The 18,216-nt window shown below is 38.0% G+C and overlaps 1 protein-coding gene across 1 annotated transcript in view; it reads right to left on the bottom strand.

The window, feature by feature from the left end:
* The window catches only part of LOC114456489 (chromodomain Y-like protein 2), a 38,504-nt gene extending 27,005 nt beyond the window's left edge, over positions 1-11,499 (bottom strand). Inside the window, exon 1 of the mRNA XM_028438277.1 lies at positions 11,087-11,499. Coding sequence (XP_028294078.1) covers positions 11,087-11,110 — 24 coding nt within the window. The 5' untranslated portion in view covers positions 11,111-11,499. The remainder of the gene's footprint in view (positions 1-11,086) is intronic.
* Positions 11,500-18,216: the final 6,717 nt, after the last annotated feature.

The following is an 18,216-nucleotide window of genomic DNA, read 5'->3' as shown; positions in this document are numbered from 1 at the left end:
TGTGGTAGAAGCCTATAGCCTGGGCAAAATCCCATCAGGCAATTTTTTTATTCTTTAAGCTCAACTGTTTCAGATGCATCCTAATGCTTTTTGGATTATAGTCTATTTCATGAAGTGACTTCATTTGTGTCAGGGATCTTGGGTCAAAGACCCATGGCAAGCGTCTTAATGGACCAACATTATTTATGTGGTAGGCAACTTGACCTTTCCTCCTAACCTTTAGGCTCTTAAGAAACTTGACTGTCTCACTGCATCAAAAGACAACAGCGATGGCAAGAGGCCTTGCATGTTCAGCTCAACAATCTTGGCACTTTCAAAGAGATAAAGCCTTCTTGCCGGAGCCATTAGGAGGTTTTCAATGCATGATAGAGAACGACAAACACACAGAGGCCCCGTCTACACAGAGACAGGTTGTAATCTAAATTGTAGGGTTTTTTTTTTCTTTCATGATTGCGTCCACACGGCGACATGGATTTGGAGGCTGAATACAATCACTTCAGAAATGAGTGGGAAAGTCTGTGAACGCCACCCGCTGCGGTGTCGTGAGGACAGCGTATAGGCTACTCTGCAAACGACGACACCATAGCCACACCTTTCTCTTAATCGGCATGCGCGAACACCCACAGCAACAACAGTAATAATGGCAAAAAAGGAGAGGCTCTACCTTGTCATCGGTCCACAAGCAAATCTCCTGTCATTTCTTTGGTCACCATCTCTTTCTTTTTTTCTTTTGTATGTCCTGTTTTTTTGTAACAAGTTTCATGAGCATCCCCTGTCCTCCTTCTTCCTCTGTATTTACAGCAGACTGGACGCCACAAGTCGCATTACTGCCCCCCACTGGTCTTTACTGTAATAACTAGATGTTCCACTGTCATGCAGGAACTGCAGCACAGCCTTGAAAATCATCTGGTAGTTCTCATTGTGACCAATCAAAGAAAAAATAGAAAAAAACTCAACTCTTAATCCAGGCATTTTTGTAAATAGATGCTGCCCCTCTCTCTGTGTCTTCTTCCCTGTTTTGGTGTATTGCAGCATTACAGTGCCACATAAAGGCCCCTAATGTTTACAACAGCATTTTCTGCCTTTTCGTGTGGACGCAAACATAATTACCCGTTTTTGGGGAAAGCGTTTTCGTTTTATCTCCGAATGGATGGGGCCTGAATGCTGAATGTCCTTTTTGATAAATGAAATATTCAGTGTGACCTGAACTCATCTACGCTATGTAATAATTTGCTGTGAAAATAACTACTTGTGTTCTTCTCAAATGCTGTGTACCTAATAAAACAGGTAAACATAATTTTAAAAACATTGTTGGAATGCTAATAGTCACACTTGGAGGTAAAATAGAGGCCATGGAATCTAAAAATGTTGATGAGAAAACTAGATTATACACAGTATTTTAAAAACATTTTAACACACAGAGGCACAAAGATAGTGAAGTCACACAGCCCAAGACTTTTCACCTGCTTAGTGAACCTAGAGTGTGAACGATTCACTGGTATCTGTGCCTAAAAATTTTTTAGCGCAATCGCGAAAAATATTATTTGCACCTTGCACTGTTCACTTTGTCAGGGACGGAATTGAGTGAAGTGTGGAGCGAGGCGCTCCCATATACCTTCTCTTTAATACCGGACATTTCTGTCTGTTTCATAATAATAATAATGGCTTGGATTCATGCAGCGTTTTTTTTGAGGAGAGTCAAGGTGCGTTACAGAAATAATTATTCATTCACACCAATCATACCGGTGGTGGTAAGCTACAATGTAGCCACAGATGCCCTGGGGCATACTGACAGAAGCTTCTAGGGCCCCTCTGACCACCACCAAAATTCATACACAAGTTATAAAAGGCAATGTGGGTAAAGTGCCTTGCCCAAAGACGCAACAGCAATAACTGCAAGATTTCAGGAGGTTGGTGGACACAGGAGCGTATGTGTGCGCCCCACCTGAATAGGGTCAAATGCGGGTTTTGCAATGGATCCAGAAAGCTAAAAGTGAATGTTATTCCTTTATTATTAGATTTACTGTCCATGACCAATGAAACATGTATACCAAGGCTTATATAGGAGCTAATGCCAGATCGGGTATATAAATGACATTCACAATAGCAGTCTGGCCTAACTCCACTCCAAACTGCTGAAAAAGGTGTGTGATGTAGACCCACTTCAGCCAAATTTACGTGTAAAGCAAGGCGAGGAATGTTTTTTTGTTTTATTGGCTCGGGGCTCTTGTGCTCAAGAAAAATTAACAGAGATAAAGGGGGGGAGGGGGGACACCAACTGGTGCATACCAGTTTACCAGCTCCAATTTTTCCCAAGATGTGCAGTGAAGATGTGCCAGCTATGAATCGACAATGGGCAGTGCAGACTCCCTGATGAATGAAGGCCACACCATGTATGGTGCGCAAGAGTATCCCAAAAGCCTTTACGTCAACAACTGATCATACATGTGTGTATGTTATGTATGGCCCAGTAAAAAAAGGGGGACCAATACACCTTAATATTGAGTGCAATATAATGCAATGCCACAAATGTTCCCATCTATGGTTCAGTGGACATTGCTACGTCTGAGCTGTTGATAGCCTTACTAATTCTGAATTCCTGGCTGGTGGTGTAATAGGTAGCTCTTCTGCCTCATCAGAGGTAGGCTCTAATTTAGACCCCAGATAGTTTGGTGTGTACTGTTCAAGTACTTGAATGTAGAGCCCACCATGGAAAACCCTTTGCAGGAAGTAGCGCGCAACCGAAATATTCTGACAGTCTCAGATGCCACGCCATCACCACACCCTTCAGTAACAAAGACTTCTTAAATGTCTTGATGTTACAAATAAATAAGAGGTATTATCTACATTCCATGAAGAACTTCTACTCATAGTTATTCGGACATCAATAGATCTCACTAAATGCTGCCTTTACAAGGCCTTTCTAAGGTATGGGTTTTCGGAAATCATCCGCTACATATGTGTACAGTTAACTTGACTGCACATGCTTTATAAAATTATGTATTATAGGTACGGTTGTTGTGTTTTTATTCATTCTGAGTCATTGTTATTAGCCCACGAAAGACTTACCGTATATTTGACATATAGTGAAACTAACCAGCAATGCTATACACACACAACAACATCTTGATGACACATTACCACTATATTTCAGAATATGTTAGTAGTGACGCACAATATTATCAGCATGTTATTAGTATCGGCCGATATTGGCTTTAAAATCCTATTGGCCATTTCACCGATATACCTCTGCTTCCTTGATCCAATTATAGACAGCATATACGCAGACTGCAGGAGTGCTTGTAAATCAACGGAGGTAAGAGGCACTCAACAATCTGACAGTACAATTATTCACTGGATTGATTTCCATACCGTTTTTACCGCTCAAATACAACATTTAAGTACTGTTTGAAGTAAGATAGGCTGCAAGTATCTTAATTGTTTTATGTAAAAACAATTGCCATAATGCCATAATTGCCACATGAATATGTGAATACATTTTACATAAGTATTTTTCTAATTTTGTACAAATAGTGATTACTGATGTTACATCATTTTCAGCTTAGACTTACTTGCATTTGGCAGCGGCCAACGTGATAGAGTCTGCTGAATATTTCTGTATGTTAATACCACTAAAGAAATTAGATGATTTTGGAATTAGGTGTAAGGGGAAAATATCGGTATTGGTTATTGGCCAACTGAGTTGTAAAATATCAGCATATCAGATATTGGCCTAAAATCCAATATCGTGCATCCCCGGATGTTAGGAGTAGCCTTAAAAATATATTAACAATAAGCTTGACCCTAATTATAGCTTTTCAGTTATTTAGTGTATTGTGTTCTACTTGAGGGCGCACGGTGGCTTAGTGGTTAGCACGTCCGCCTCACAGCAAGAAGGTCCTGGGTTCAAGCCCTTGGGTGGACTTGGGTCCTTTCTGTGTGAAGTTTGCATGTTCTCCCCGTGCTGCGTGGGTTTCCTCCGGGTACTCCGGCTTCCTCCCACAATCCAAAAACATGACTGTAAGGTTGATTGGCCATAGGAGTGAATGAGAGAGTGAAGGTTGATTGGCCATAGGAGTGAATGAGAGAGTGAATGGTTGTCTGTGTCTGTGTTGCCCTGTGATGGACTGGCGCCCTGTCCAGGGTGTACCCCCGCCAAGCGCCCTATGAGAGCCGGAGATTGGCACCGGCAGAATAAGCAGGTATGAAGATGGATGGATGTTCTACTTGACTCACGCACCACCATTCAGTGCAGCAAGCTGATAACGTTATCTTCTTCAACAGCCCGAGGATGCTCATGCTTCTTGTCATGTAAATGGGTAAAGGGTCAAGGAATATTTTAAGTGTTTATGCTTGTTGTATGTGGGTTTGTTTCCTTGTTTTCATTGACAGGCTTTCTCCAGGTGGCCCTGATTTCATCTGACCATCCTAAAACTTTAGTGAAGAGCAGTGTCTGAATTCCCAATAGGAGTCAATGTGCGTCAGAACTGGCAACTTGTACTGAGTGTATCCTTTCTTAAATTAAAACTTTATATTATTGAAGTACTGAAGAAATTACATAGTCAAGTTGAAGTTCTCCACAAGGATCTTTCAAGTGCTTTAAGGACCCCGAGTCTCTGTTGCTGATCCCTCACATCCTGGACACAACTTGTTCAAACCACGACCTTCCAAGAGAAGGGTGCGCTTCATCAGGACTAAATCTCCTGACCCAGGAACTCATTTTACTCCACATCAACAACCCTCATAAATTAAAAAACCTTGTCTCTAACTGACAACAGCTTTCCCTCCACATCATTTCTTCACCTCCAGTTCACCTGACTGTTGGTTTACCTGAACACTATTGTATTTGTATATGCTTACATATGGATGCCTAAACTATGCATTTGTCTCACATTTATTTTTCATTTCTTTTCATTATTTTTCTTTACACCAGCTCCCAGTCAGCCTGAGAATAGACTTTAAGGTTCTGCTGCTGGTGTATAAATCTCTGAATGGATTTTGTCCAGAATACATCAGTGAGATGTTAGTCAGGCATGAATCCAGCTGGTCTCTCAAATCTATGGACCCACTAAATCACCGGGAAGTTTGGCCACCAAAGATTTTTGGCCGAAAATGGCTCAAAATTTCATTTTCGGTTTTGGACCAAAATAGGATGTTGTGATGACATGAGGAAAAACCGCGGCCAGCACAAGCTTATCTAGATATGGGCCAATGTGTCTGTGGTGTGAACATATTTCAGTATATATGAGCAATAAACGTCTCCAGGTTGAGATGGACAGGGTGTGAAAGGATTTTTTTTGCATCACAACGATGCCGTACCTGCACATATCCCTGTGCTGGCCTGACGCGCTCCTTCAAAACATCCTTACCACGCACCAGAAGCATAAATTTGGCTTTAGAGTCTGTCACAGACGTTGCTCCGAGATCTATTGAGATCCTCTGCACTTTATCATGACTGTACGTGATCCGCGTTTCATATATCATTACTTGAATGTGGGAATAAAGCAGTGCGCAAAAGAAATGATGCATGCCTCAATGGATGCAGAAAACTCACTTGAAGACAGAAGCATGCAGAGCGCAGGAGAAGGACAGCAGAGGTGACACTAGCTGGGTTTCCCTTTCAGATTTTCACAAAATAAAAGTGATATTACTAAATGTCAACAAAGTATAATTGCACTTTGAACGTGTTTCCACTGAACGTTGTTTTGGGCAGGCGCCTCGTAACTCCCGTGAAATCTGATCCCGCGAGACTTTGCTGCAGGAAGATGGACGCTCAGAACCTATTTATAACACTCCATATTCCTTTGCTGTTTCACGTCTAATGTGGCAGTAATATTTTTGCAAAGAAATGTCTCGGTCTCCTCTTCTGTCTACACGTGCTGTGTCATGCTTTCTCAGTTACGTCACGTAACCATGTACGTCATGTGTATTTGCGGGAAAAGTGTTTCCATTGAGCTTTTGCGATATTTCAATATCGAAACATCTGAAATTCCTTCTCATGAAAGCGTAACAAATTCTGGTGATTTTGATTGCGCTATTTAGGTTTTTGCACATTTCCAAGGGTAATGGAAACACAGCTAGGGGGAGACTGTCAGGAACAAATTTAACTGTGATGAAGCAGAGAAGCTGCTCTTCATCAACAACTTAAATGCACTTTGTGTTTTTTTGAGAGAACATATCTGTCTATCTTTCAGCAGCCCAGTCAGTTACAGGTAAGTACATTATTATTCATTATACAACAGTTAGTTCTGACCAAGTAATTTGATTAGACAGACATTAAATGAGTGCTGATATATAATGATTAAATAAACAAATCATAATCCCTTGACACTTACTGTTGACTAATAAAATGCGCTTGTAGAACAAGCGCACGAGGTATGTATTCAGTGAATTAACAGACTAAACATTTTGTATCAGATGAGTTTTAGAGGCAAGATCATTTATAAAACTTGCTTTACTGATTTTACATTTCAGGTGGAAGAGAGCGTGGAACTGTGGAACTCTGGATGATCAGCTGTGAGGGCAGCCAACCAACATTTCCAGGACGTCACATTAATGCAGCCATGATTATTTCCCATTTGTTGCCTGCTATATTTACTTGAATTAGTCAGCATTAATGTTGTTAGTTTATTCATGCAAGTGTTGCATGATGGGAAAGTTCCGCCAAATTAATAGGAAAAATGAGTGTTGTAAACACAATTGGTGTTTGCATTTTAAATATAAGTTTTTCTGTGGGTCCGAGAGTTTTTTTTCTCTTTTCCTTTCCCTTTATTTGGTACGGACAACAAAATTACATTAGTTACCCAGATGTATTGTGTGAGTGTATTAGCACATATGCTAGTTTACAACACTTGTCCACAGGAGGCTTTTAAAAAGGTTAAAAGTAACAGAAATAATAAGAAAGTAAGGAGGAAATTTACACTGCACAAAACATTACAAAAAGAAAAGCAATATTCAAAGTTAAATATAGTCATTAGTCACAGGGCAGAGGCAACACGGGCAAGTGCGAAACCAGGTATAACTATTAATGTAAACACCAATGTTACACATGGTCTTACATACTTATACTTATCCTGAGTCTCTTACTTTCCAATGATTTGTTTTTGCTGCATTTTAGTTTACTAAATCATGTTGTATATATTGTACAGAATATCTCATTTAAAAATAAATAAAATAAATTCATGGATCCCTGAGCAACAGCTCTGACCCCAGTTTGAGAACCACTGCTTTACAGCTGTGTTCCTGAGCCTTTTTTTCCCATGTACCCCTTTGCTCACGTCACGCATTTTTTTAAAATTATTTCCTGCGTCTGGTCCAACATTTACCTCAGATTTAAGCCTTTTATTAATCTACGGTATTTCTGATGTTTTGGCCATTTTAGATGTTGAACTTCACCTTTTCATGTATTTAAAAAAGTGTGGCACAATTTATCATTTATGGATGAGGAAAATATCTGTTCACGGAAAAATGAGTCCGATAATGTAAGGAAATTAAATTGACCCGCCGAGGTGTGTTCGAGAGTACACGTACCTTTGTTTGGGAACTAAAACCTCATAGTATACTGGTACCTGCTTGTTCTGCTGGACAGTATAGACCAGTGTTTCTCAATTGTGGGTATGTGTTCCCCTAGAGGTACGCAATGGCACTACAGGGGGTACTTGAGCGATAATGTGAAATTAACAAATGAAAGAATTAAAGATATGGGATTTTGTAATGCTTTTTTAAGATGATGATCGAAATTATTTTGATTAAAACATGAACTAAAAACAGTCTTAAAAACAAGAGAAAATTTTTTTTATCCCACTTATTTATAAAAAGAGATTATTTAATATTTGCATGATCACTCTTTCATTCCATCTTTGTTCTCTCGTTGCTTTTTCACAGTATTCTGAACAAAATGTTGTAGTTGGACAAAGTCGAATGCTTATAAATATATATACTGTATATATATATACTGGCTATGTAGTTCATAGTGCTGTGGACTTCGAGCTACACATTCACGCCTATAAAGTTTTGAATAATTCTAAGTTTTGTGGCATATTTATTTGCACTTTATAGTTTGTGTAAAGGTTTGTGTATTATTTAGCTTTAGTTTAATACATACTGTATATATTCAATGTATTCCCACAGTAATAAGTTGACTTCTATAAACCAGGGTTGGGTGGGGTCAATTATAATTGTAATCGCATAATTGATAATTAATTACAATTATGGTGTAATTATAATTGTAACTGTAATTTTAAAAATATGTTTGTCATTATGATCATAACTTAATTCTAATTGAGTTAAGATAATTGACTTTGTAATTGCCATGGAAATTAAGTAAAAACTGTCAATTACAATTTAATTAAACGCAAAACAGGTCTATGGCTTACACAAATGTAGTTAATTATTATTATTATTATTGTTTCATATTGATTTTTTACACTCATACAGATGGTAAGAGTTAGAAGGTTAAGGGGTTCGTGCGTTAGAGTTAGGATATAACATATATTTTTATTAAATAGGAATGACAATTTTACAGAGAAACAATACTGTGAATATAACTGGTGTTTTGCACAAAGAGTTTATAGAAGGTTTTCACGGCGCTTCATCACCGCGGCATCAAACCGGAAGTTGCCATATTGGAGGTACTCAGCAAGTAAACAAAGCACATCCCCAACGTCGACCCAAAGGAAATGATGAATTATTGCCGTGTTTTTGGCTTCTAGTGTGATGATGATAATATAATTCATATCAAGCTGGATTGGGTAAAGGTTAAAACCAGGCAGTTGACAATAGCAGGGCACGCAATAGACAGAAGACTCTCCGGGTCGTCCATGATCCAAGACGAGGGAGCTGACCCATGGATCTGCACCACCAATAAACTGTAACTTTTTCAAATATTGTGTCTTTTCCTGCAGACCAAGTCGTTCCCTGTATGCCTTTGCATCTATAATGCATTTTGAGGAACTTTTCTAAGGTTTATCCGTCGCGGTGTTTACCTTTGAGTGCCTCCAATATGGCAGCGCATCCGGGTCACTGCCCAGAATGTGACGTAGGTAAAAACCCTCTATAGTTGTTTCTAAATTCCAACTCTTGACCCTAGTTGGACTTTTAAGATATTATAATAAATGCTCTAAAATATAAATGTAAAGATGCTAAAATGACATTGTACACAAATAATAAAACAAATACAATCATCACAATGCTATATGAATAATAGTTTATAAAATTGTAATTAAGCTTAAGTAATTGAGAATGTAATTGTAATTGACTTTCAAGGGAAAAATAATAATTATAATGTATTTGTAATTGAAAAAAAAAATGCCGGTAATCGTCATCATAATTGAATTGTAATTGAACATGGATAATTGAAAACGCAATTGTAATTGAAACATGTAATTGACCCCCACCCTGCTATGAACCATTTAAGTTGAAGAGTCTCAATTAACATAAAGGTTCTGATATGTAGTTGTACTGATATGCTACAGTAATAACAGCTTATAAATGCTTCATATACATGTGTTCTTGTAGAATTAGGGCATGATGTTCTTCCTGATACCCGTTGGGGTATGAAAACTTTTACAACCGAGTCTTTAATTTCACAACTACACACATCAATCAAAGAAAGAAGCACACGTTAAGATACTTTAAAATTCTTAACCTACGTCTCGACTGTTTGCTAAAACAGTGGTTCTCAAACTTTTTTGGCCGAAGTACCCTCTTTCTCTTACTGACATTTTGCTCAGAATACTATGAAAAAACAACTATAATGAACAAAGATGGAATGAATGAGTAATAACACACATTTTAAAGAAACTAATTTTGTAAATAAGTGGATTGAAACAGTATTTAATGCCTCCTGAATGGATTTATTACTATAGTTTTTCATCATTTCCAGTCATCTCCGGCCTGGTGTGGGACGAAGACTAACCCTTGTATTTTCAGTTCATGTTCTAATCGAGACCATTTCTATCATCATTTTGCGTGTTTTTGTTGTATTTTTGGTTTCATTTTGTGTATTATGTTGTTTGTCTGTTCTTTTTTATTATACAGTAAACAGTATTTTTCTCTTATTTTGTCTGTTTTGGTGTGATGTTGGTATTATTTAAATGATTCTATCTCAGTGTGTGTGTTTTTGGTGTGGTTTGGTTATTTCTTATGTCGTTTTGTATATTCCTCTGTTAATTCTAGTGATCTTGTGTATTTTTCCTCTAATTTAGTGTGTCTTTGTTGTCGTCTTTGTGTGATGCTGGTGCTGGTAATGGTGATAATGTTTCTCTCGTAGTGCGTTATTTGGTGTATTTTGTTGTTGTCGTTTGTGAGTTGCTGGCAATATTGAGTGATTATGATTTATTTTTTTTATAGCTAAAAATAAACATTATAAAACCCCTCTCTCTCTCTCGCCCCCTGTAGTGCCATCGCCTACCCTTGGGGTACGCGTACCCCCATTTGAGAAACATTGTGCTACAGCAATAACATCTTGTACATGCTTCTAGAATGTTCTAGTAAAATTAGGGCATGATGTCCTTCCTGACACCCGTTGGGGGTATGAAAACTTTTACAACTGAGTCTTTCATTTCACAACTTCACACATCAACCAAAGAAAGAAGCCCACGTTAAGACACTTTAAAAGCTGCGTGTCGCCTGTTGGTTTAAACAGTGTGGTGTTTAAACGGCCAGTGCCATCCCAGGCTGTGACAGATGAGTAGATGTGAGTAGTAAATGTGGCACCGTGTCTGCGCACCTTTCCGAGCCATCAGTCCGTCTGGAGCTATTCACCAAGCCCCGTCCGCGCTGCGCTGCGCTGCTGTCACTTTACCACCACTTTCAACTCACACACACACACACACCGAGGAGAGTTCACCATGTAGAATGACATCTGATCTATTTACCACAGCCGTGCACCACGGTGTCAAAGTCTATCAACAGACACTCAAAGTATGAGCGTGAAATGTCTTTCCAAAGCTTCACAAGGGTTAGTTTCGCCTGTTAAAGGGCTTAGGACACCGCTTTTGCACACGCGACGCCCTTCCCTTTACTTCCTAATTCCAATATTCGTCAATATCAGGGCATATTTTCCTCAGACAGGGTCTTATCCTACCTCGTAAAGGTCTCCTGAAGCCATACCGTGGTGCGGGGAACGGCGGAGCGGTGTTCCTGGCTGCCTTGTGGGCTTTTTATGGACCCGACTCTCTCGGTGCTTCGGCGAAAGCCCCGATGGACGGGAATTAGCGAGCAGCCTTGTTATTCTGAGCAATCCGCAGTAGCAGATCAGCAGACAGTGTCAATCGAGCACGGCGCTCTGCGATGGATCGCTCCTCACTTAGAACAAACAACCATCTGGGCGGTGCTGTTTACACAAACCCAAGTAGAAGACTAGAAATTAGTCCCCGGTTAAAGAATGCACAGTCTGCGTAATGGTGTGCTGCTGCTCTCAGCTCTGTGACCAGTTCTACTGCTCTACAGAGGATTATGGTTGATGCATGGTGTCTGCCTCTCCTTCCAATGGTCAACTCTACCTGTCACCACCCAACACTGTGTGTGTCCAGAGAGTACTGCTACTGTATATTCTACTCAAGTACTCAAGTAGAAATACTGTTACTTGATTGAAATTGTACTCAAGTACAAGTTAAGTACAAGTAGAAAGTAGCTCAATTAAATAATACTCAAAGTAAAAGTTACTATTTCCTTTCACCCCCCACGTTTATTTTTGGTAATAAATGTTGCCACGGTTTCCTTGCATACAGTAAACATCTCATGTATAAACTTAACAGGAAGAGATGAGATCTTGCACAATTTGAACTTAATTTATTTTCCACAAACACATCTGTTTATATATATATATATATATATATATATATATATATATATATATATATATATATATATATATATATATATATATATATATATATATAAAATATAAAATTATTAAAAAATAAATAAAATAACACCAATAAATTAAAATCAAAATCAAAAAAAATATTCTCAGGTTCTAAGTAAATTTATGAACTCTAAAACTGAGAAAATAACCATTCAATATTGTTTTGGCACGGTGCATTACATTTAATGTGGTTGATCGGCTATGATGTGATGCATTTTATTGATGTCTGGTCATTTAGTGTTTTGTAGTTTTGCAATGTCCATTGGCAATGTTAAAACAAAAAGAATAATTTACTCTGTAACGGTTGGGTATATAAATGTAATGAATGAATTATTTTACTTCTTTTGAAACATACTTTAGTACAAGTAAAATGACTGATTTAGAAATATACTAAAAAAGCAACTTTATTAAAATCAAAGTGTTCACGGTTTCATTTTAATTAGAGTTAAAATGATAAACTACTGGAAGTCCTACCCACGTACTGTAATTAAGTTGCTTTTATGGGTACTTGTACTTTTATTTTATTTTATATTGTCACCTTATTTTGAATTGAAGTAATTGGTGTTATTTTATTTTTAAAAGAATTGTACATTTTGACAAAACCATTTATGTTATGCAGATGTGCTGGTGGAAAATAAATTAAGTTTTAATTGTGCAAGATTTGGTCTCTTTCTTTTAAAGTTTAAAAATGAGATGTTTACTGTATGCAAGGGAACCGTGGCAAAATGTATTACCATTAATAAACATAGGGTGTGAAAATAACTAGTAACTTATTTAATTGAGATATTTTTTACTTGTACTTGAGTATTTTATTTATGACTTACTTGTACTTGTACTTGAGTACAATTTTTGAATCAAGTAACAGTACTTCTACTTGAATAAGATACATCAGTAATCTTAGTAACACGAGAAAGTAATGTTTACACGTCAACAACATGCAACACTGTTTCTCCTCATTTATGCAATTAGTAATTTGGATTATATTTCATAGAAAATCATCATGTTCCTATTTTACGAGCCACTAACTTACAACTTTAACAGTTTGTAGAAAGTGTAACATGTTTGTACAAATGAACATTTATGTAATATTTTACAAAAATCCACTTTACATTTTTAAAAATATATTTTATCACAAATCAAACACCAAACTTGCAGCATCTTTAACAAAGTTCTATCTGCAACACTTAAGTTGCACATAAGTTGCAATGTGTGGAAAATAAACATTTTAAGATGATTAATTTAATACTAAAAGTGTATAAGTGCAACATTATTTAACTCCATCGAGAATCTGACTACATCTGTCATCTGTATTTATCTTTGTGAGTTCGAAGCCCGGCAAGTAAATCAGATTTTAGAAGGAGCTCATTGGTGCTCCTGTTAAAACAGGGTACCTTACATGGTCCATGCGGGCTACCTGGTACCTGCTGGCACCATGTTGGTGACCCTTGGTTTAGAATGAGAGAAAACATCATAAAGTCATGAATATTTGCACCCAACGTATATCTTCAAAACCAAAAGTTAAGGGTTCTCATTTTTTCCACTCTAAACCATACAATTGTCATTTATTATTGAAAAACAGTCACTTAACAGAAGTTGAAAGGTTAAGCTATCATCTCCACTGCAACTGTTAAATTCATCTTACTTAATAGAGGTTCGCTTGAGATACTTTGCACAAAAAACTTGAAAAGAGCAAAAACAAGCTTTAAAGTACACAGCAGTGTGTCCCTCTACTCCACCCCCTCTTTCACCACCGTTGGCCACACCCCAGTCAGGTATGGCAATGCTGTTGGATGAGAAGGGAGATGCTATTTTATCTTGTTTTTAAGCCCTAAACCAATTGATTGAAATAAATTATGATTTATGCTGCACCTGTCATGGGTTTATTAAACAAATGATGAATGTGCTGTCGTAAGCCTGCTGCAAGAGAATATTTGTTTTATTCCTCTGTTCATATGACATATTCCCGAATTGATTATTAGTTCATGGATATTATGGAGAATTTTGCATCCTGTGTAGGAGTGCGACTATAGATCCATTGTCATTTCAGATCATGTTCCTCTATGCATGAAATTTTTCAGTCCTGATACGCAATCAGTATTTCGCCCTTGGCGATTTAACACTTTGCTTCTTTCAGATGAGAATTTTGTTGGATTTTTCAATACAGAAATTACATTTTTTCTTGAGGCTAACCAAACCCCAGGTATGTCATTCTGTACTATTTGTGAATCTCTAAAAGCCTACCTAAGGTGTCAAATAACTTCTTATTGCACTCATAAGAAGAGGAAAATTTCTGAACGATTACGATAGCTGAATGAAGCAACAGGGAATTTTGTCATACTTATTCGCCAGAATTAGCTAAGAAACGTGTTTCATTGCAAACTGAAAATTATACTTTATACACTCAGCAAGATGAATATTTGATTTCCAAGTCAAAACGTGGGTACTATGAACATAGAGAGAAGGCTGCTGTGTCAGAGGTCTGCTTATCAAACCATTCCAGCAATTAATAATGACCAAGGCTTTAAATATTCAGATAATGGAGAAATTAATATATGTTTAGTAAGTTTTACAAGTCACCGTACTCCTCTGATTTTGCGGCAAAAGAATTGGATTTTAAAAACTTTTTCAAAGATCTTAATCTCCCTGTAGTAAACTCTGATGTGGTCACTGGCTTGGAGAGGGACATCTCGGCAGCTGAGAGAGGCTTGGCAATAAGGGACATGCAGAATGGCAAGTATCCGGGGCCAGATGGCTTTCCGGTAGATTTTTTAAAGAAATTGTCTGATTTGCTCTCTCCAATATTGCTGCTATCACTTTGTTTCTTAAAAAGGATAAAAATCCCCTAAATTGTTGCTCTTATCAATCAGTATCACTTTTAAATACAGATGCTAAAGTATGATCAAAAGTACTGGCAAAGCGCCTTGAGAGGGTGATTCCCACTATTGTTTCACCTGACCAGACAGCGTTTGTGACCTCTACCGCCGCGCCGACCCTCGGCGAAGGGTGCCGACGACAGCAGAGAGGCCAGAGAATAGGGGGTAGCGCAGCGAGGGAGGCCGAGCGCTGGGGCTCCAGTGGCAGGGAGAGTAGGGCGGCGGTGGCGGCTGCTCCTCCAGCCCATAGACTGTAACCGCGGCGCGAGCCCAGCCCTTAGACCCAATCCTTTTCCCGAAGTTAAGCAACTACTGGCTGCATACACAATCAAAAGACAAGGGAGGCTGGCCCGACTGACTGCGGTGCTTGTGGCCACTAGGAGCGCTTACGTGAAAGTTACCGGTCTAATGCCCTTAGTGGCCAAAAGTTACACAGTATGCCTTTAAGTTTTGATCAACATAAAAGGCAATTGATTGCCTCAATATTTTTGAGTTCAGGTAACTTATTAGGGTTTACAGTGTAAAAAGAAAAAAAAAAAAGACCCACTCTGAGGCATACATGCAATAAATATTCTGATGCATGTCTTGGTTGCAAAATGTTATCCACATTTTCTTTACTTTTTTAATGCTTAGTAAGGCTTTCTTTCTGTCTATCAATGAAAAAATATTTCACGGAAAACGGGCTTATAATAGTGAGCTACTGGTTTGAATTCCATCAGGGCCATCACTGCGGGATTTTGAGCAAGCTCTTTAACCATAGGTGCTCATGCTGTAAGTTGCTTCGGATAAAAGCGTCTGCTAAATGACATTGTAATCTTGTAATGTTGCTACTTGATTTTTTGCCTGTGACAGCACAATAAGTTGTAAAGTTACTTTCAGTAAGCAACATCCTATTGAATTGTGCAAGATCAAATCCTGCGCAGAATGTTTGAGGGAGGCGAAAATCAAGACAATGTTTAATATTTTAAAAGCAGATATCTGAAGACACTAGCTGTTACCACGATGTGAGCCTTCATCACATGTCCACTTCACAGAAAAGATAATTCCTGCCCTCTGTAATGAATTGTCAGCATGAAGGAGCCATGCTAGTTGGGTTGTCATTACATGTTATTCATGCACCGCTGAAAACAGTGAGGCTACCATACGTTAGCAAAGACTGGCGGATTGTGTCACTGCACATACTGTGAACAAGAAACACTTATGAATCAGTCGTGGATACAATGGCATGCCTCAGGCTTTGGGATAAGCTTGAATTGGGGCCTAACGTTAGAGACGAAGATCCCAACTATCAGTTCTAGGTGTAAGCACTCACTCTCTCCCTCTCTTCCCGGCCACCATCATTATACTTAAGCAGGGTATTGCGTCACCTTTTTAATCTCCACATTTGTCACTAGTTCAATAGATTACACCAGCCATCCCCAGTTAGCAGCCCACGGGCCAAATCTGGCCCACAAGAGCAAAGTGTCCGGCCCGTGCGGATCCAGTGACACTAATAACCTGCCATATGATGAAATAAAGTGTGTTTGGTTCTTTTTTGAACTTTTCCTACTGTACATCGTAGACTTCACCCGGATGTAGACGCGTTTCACACATGCGTTGAACAGATCAAGTAGTGACACACTTCATCCTCGACTCTGTCAGTCTGATTGTCTTAGCCACGCAAAATATTACCAGTAAGAGACAATAAATAATTAACCTAATGAACCAAGAACAGCATGGCCTCTATTAAAAAGGGCAAGGTTGACCAGGAGAACCGTCAGTTCAAATCTGACTGGACGGAGGAGTTTTATTTTATTTTACCAGACCATGTCAATGCAAATCCGACATGCTTAATATGCATGCAAACTGTTGCTGTCAGCAAAGCTGAGAATCTAAAGCGGCACTTCAACACAATCATGCAGTCAGCTTCAATGTCAACTTGGTGAGTAAACTTCCATTCATTTTTGTCAATCAAAAAGAGTAAATTGATGAATTGAGAGAACAAAATTACTTCAAAACTGTTAAAATGTCATACAAATAATTTAAATGATTACATTTAAAAAAATAAATAAAACCAAATTATGTTGTTTGGCACAAAAAACCAAAACATTTGTTGTTTACAGCCTGATATTATTTGGTACACACATATATTAAACGTGCCTAACTAATATTATTTTGTGGTTTTATCTAATTAATTTTAAAAGGGCCAAATAGATAATCTCTCTCTCTGTCTGTTTGTTTTCCTGTCTGTCTCTCTAAGTCTGTGTGTGTGTTTACTGGTTCTGATGTCCTCCAGTCTGACTGTTTTCACACAGTCTCACTTCGCTCTTCTTTAGATGAATGTGGTTGTAGAAATGCTGATGACAGCTGTCTGTGTGGAAAGCTGAAAGCCTTTTGGACATTTTGCTGAGGGGTGTATACTGTTTAACAATCAGCATCAATGTTACAGATATTGGTAAGCAGAAATGTTCCAGGTCTATGTTGAAAAGTTACCAGTTATATTTGCCTGAGGATATTCTTGTTTTCATCTTGTGCACCACTTGCTGTAGTGCTGTTGTTTTTTGTTGTTAATCAAACTTGTCATATATTATGTTGATCACAATATTCTCCAGGGGCATTTAAATAAATCAATCGTTGATACTAACTTTGCTGACTTACCGACTCTTTCGAGTGTGCATTTTTTCTTTCGTCTGTCCCTCAAAACAGGCTATAACTACGACTATATCTGCTACTACAACCAACTACCACTGGTACTACTAATCATTACAATAATAGTGCTTCTAATAATAGCAACATCTGCACACAAAACAATGTCTACTGGTCCAATTAAAAAACAAAGAAACAAAGAAACAGACAAGTTGGCGTAGCCATTTACATTCTGGTGAGTTTGAGATTAGTCCTAAGGGCTATGTGTCATATTTCCGGTCTTGTATTGTAGCCTGAGCTTCAGTATTATGGGTTTACTGGGAACTCTTGAAATAAGAATGGTTCCGCGTTGTTTGGAGTACTTAAAAGTCAATTTCAATGCAAACACTTCAGTGCTTTCACCTTAGTAATATTTTTACTGAGTTATTTGAACTTGTATTGGAGTAGTTTAATACTCAATACAACATTTGACTAAAATAAACAAAGGAGCTTCACATTGTGTATAGGCCAGGATCAGCAAGACCAACATTTATTTGCTTTGGCAAATCTTGTTTTATTCATAAAGAAACAAAAAAGGTGCATTGTAATGTAGTTAATTAGTGTTTCAAAGTGTTGTTTTTTCTTCATCTTTATGTTGAGTGGGTACATGTTTTGCCTTCAATTTGAAAAAAAAGATGGACTTCTTATAGTTGAGATTTTAGGCTAAAATATTGAAGGTTGTGAATACAGCTTTCAATAAGTGCCTCTTTTGGTTTGTCACTACTTTGGTTTTATTTTTTGTCATGCTTGTCTTTTAATGAATAATTTTGTAGTTATTTAACATATCTGGTTTTCCCTGTCTGTATTTGT

The sequence above is a fragment of the Gouania willdenowi genome, chromosome 3 (assembly GCF_900634775.1).
Source record: "Gouania willdenowi chromosome 3, fGouWil2.1, whole genome shotgun sequence".
In the NCBI taxonomy this organism is placed as follows: Eukaryota; Metazoa; Chordata; class Actinopteri; order Blenniiformes; family Gobiesocidae; genus Gouania; species Gouania willdenowi.
Note: the sequence above shows the minus strand (reverse complement) of the source record. Positions and strands in the feature narration are given on the sequence as shown.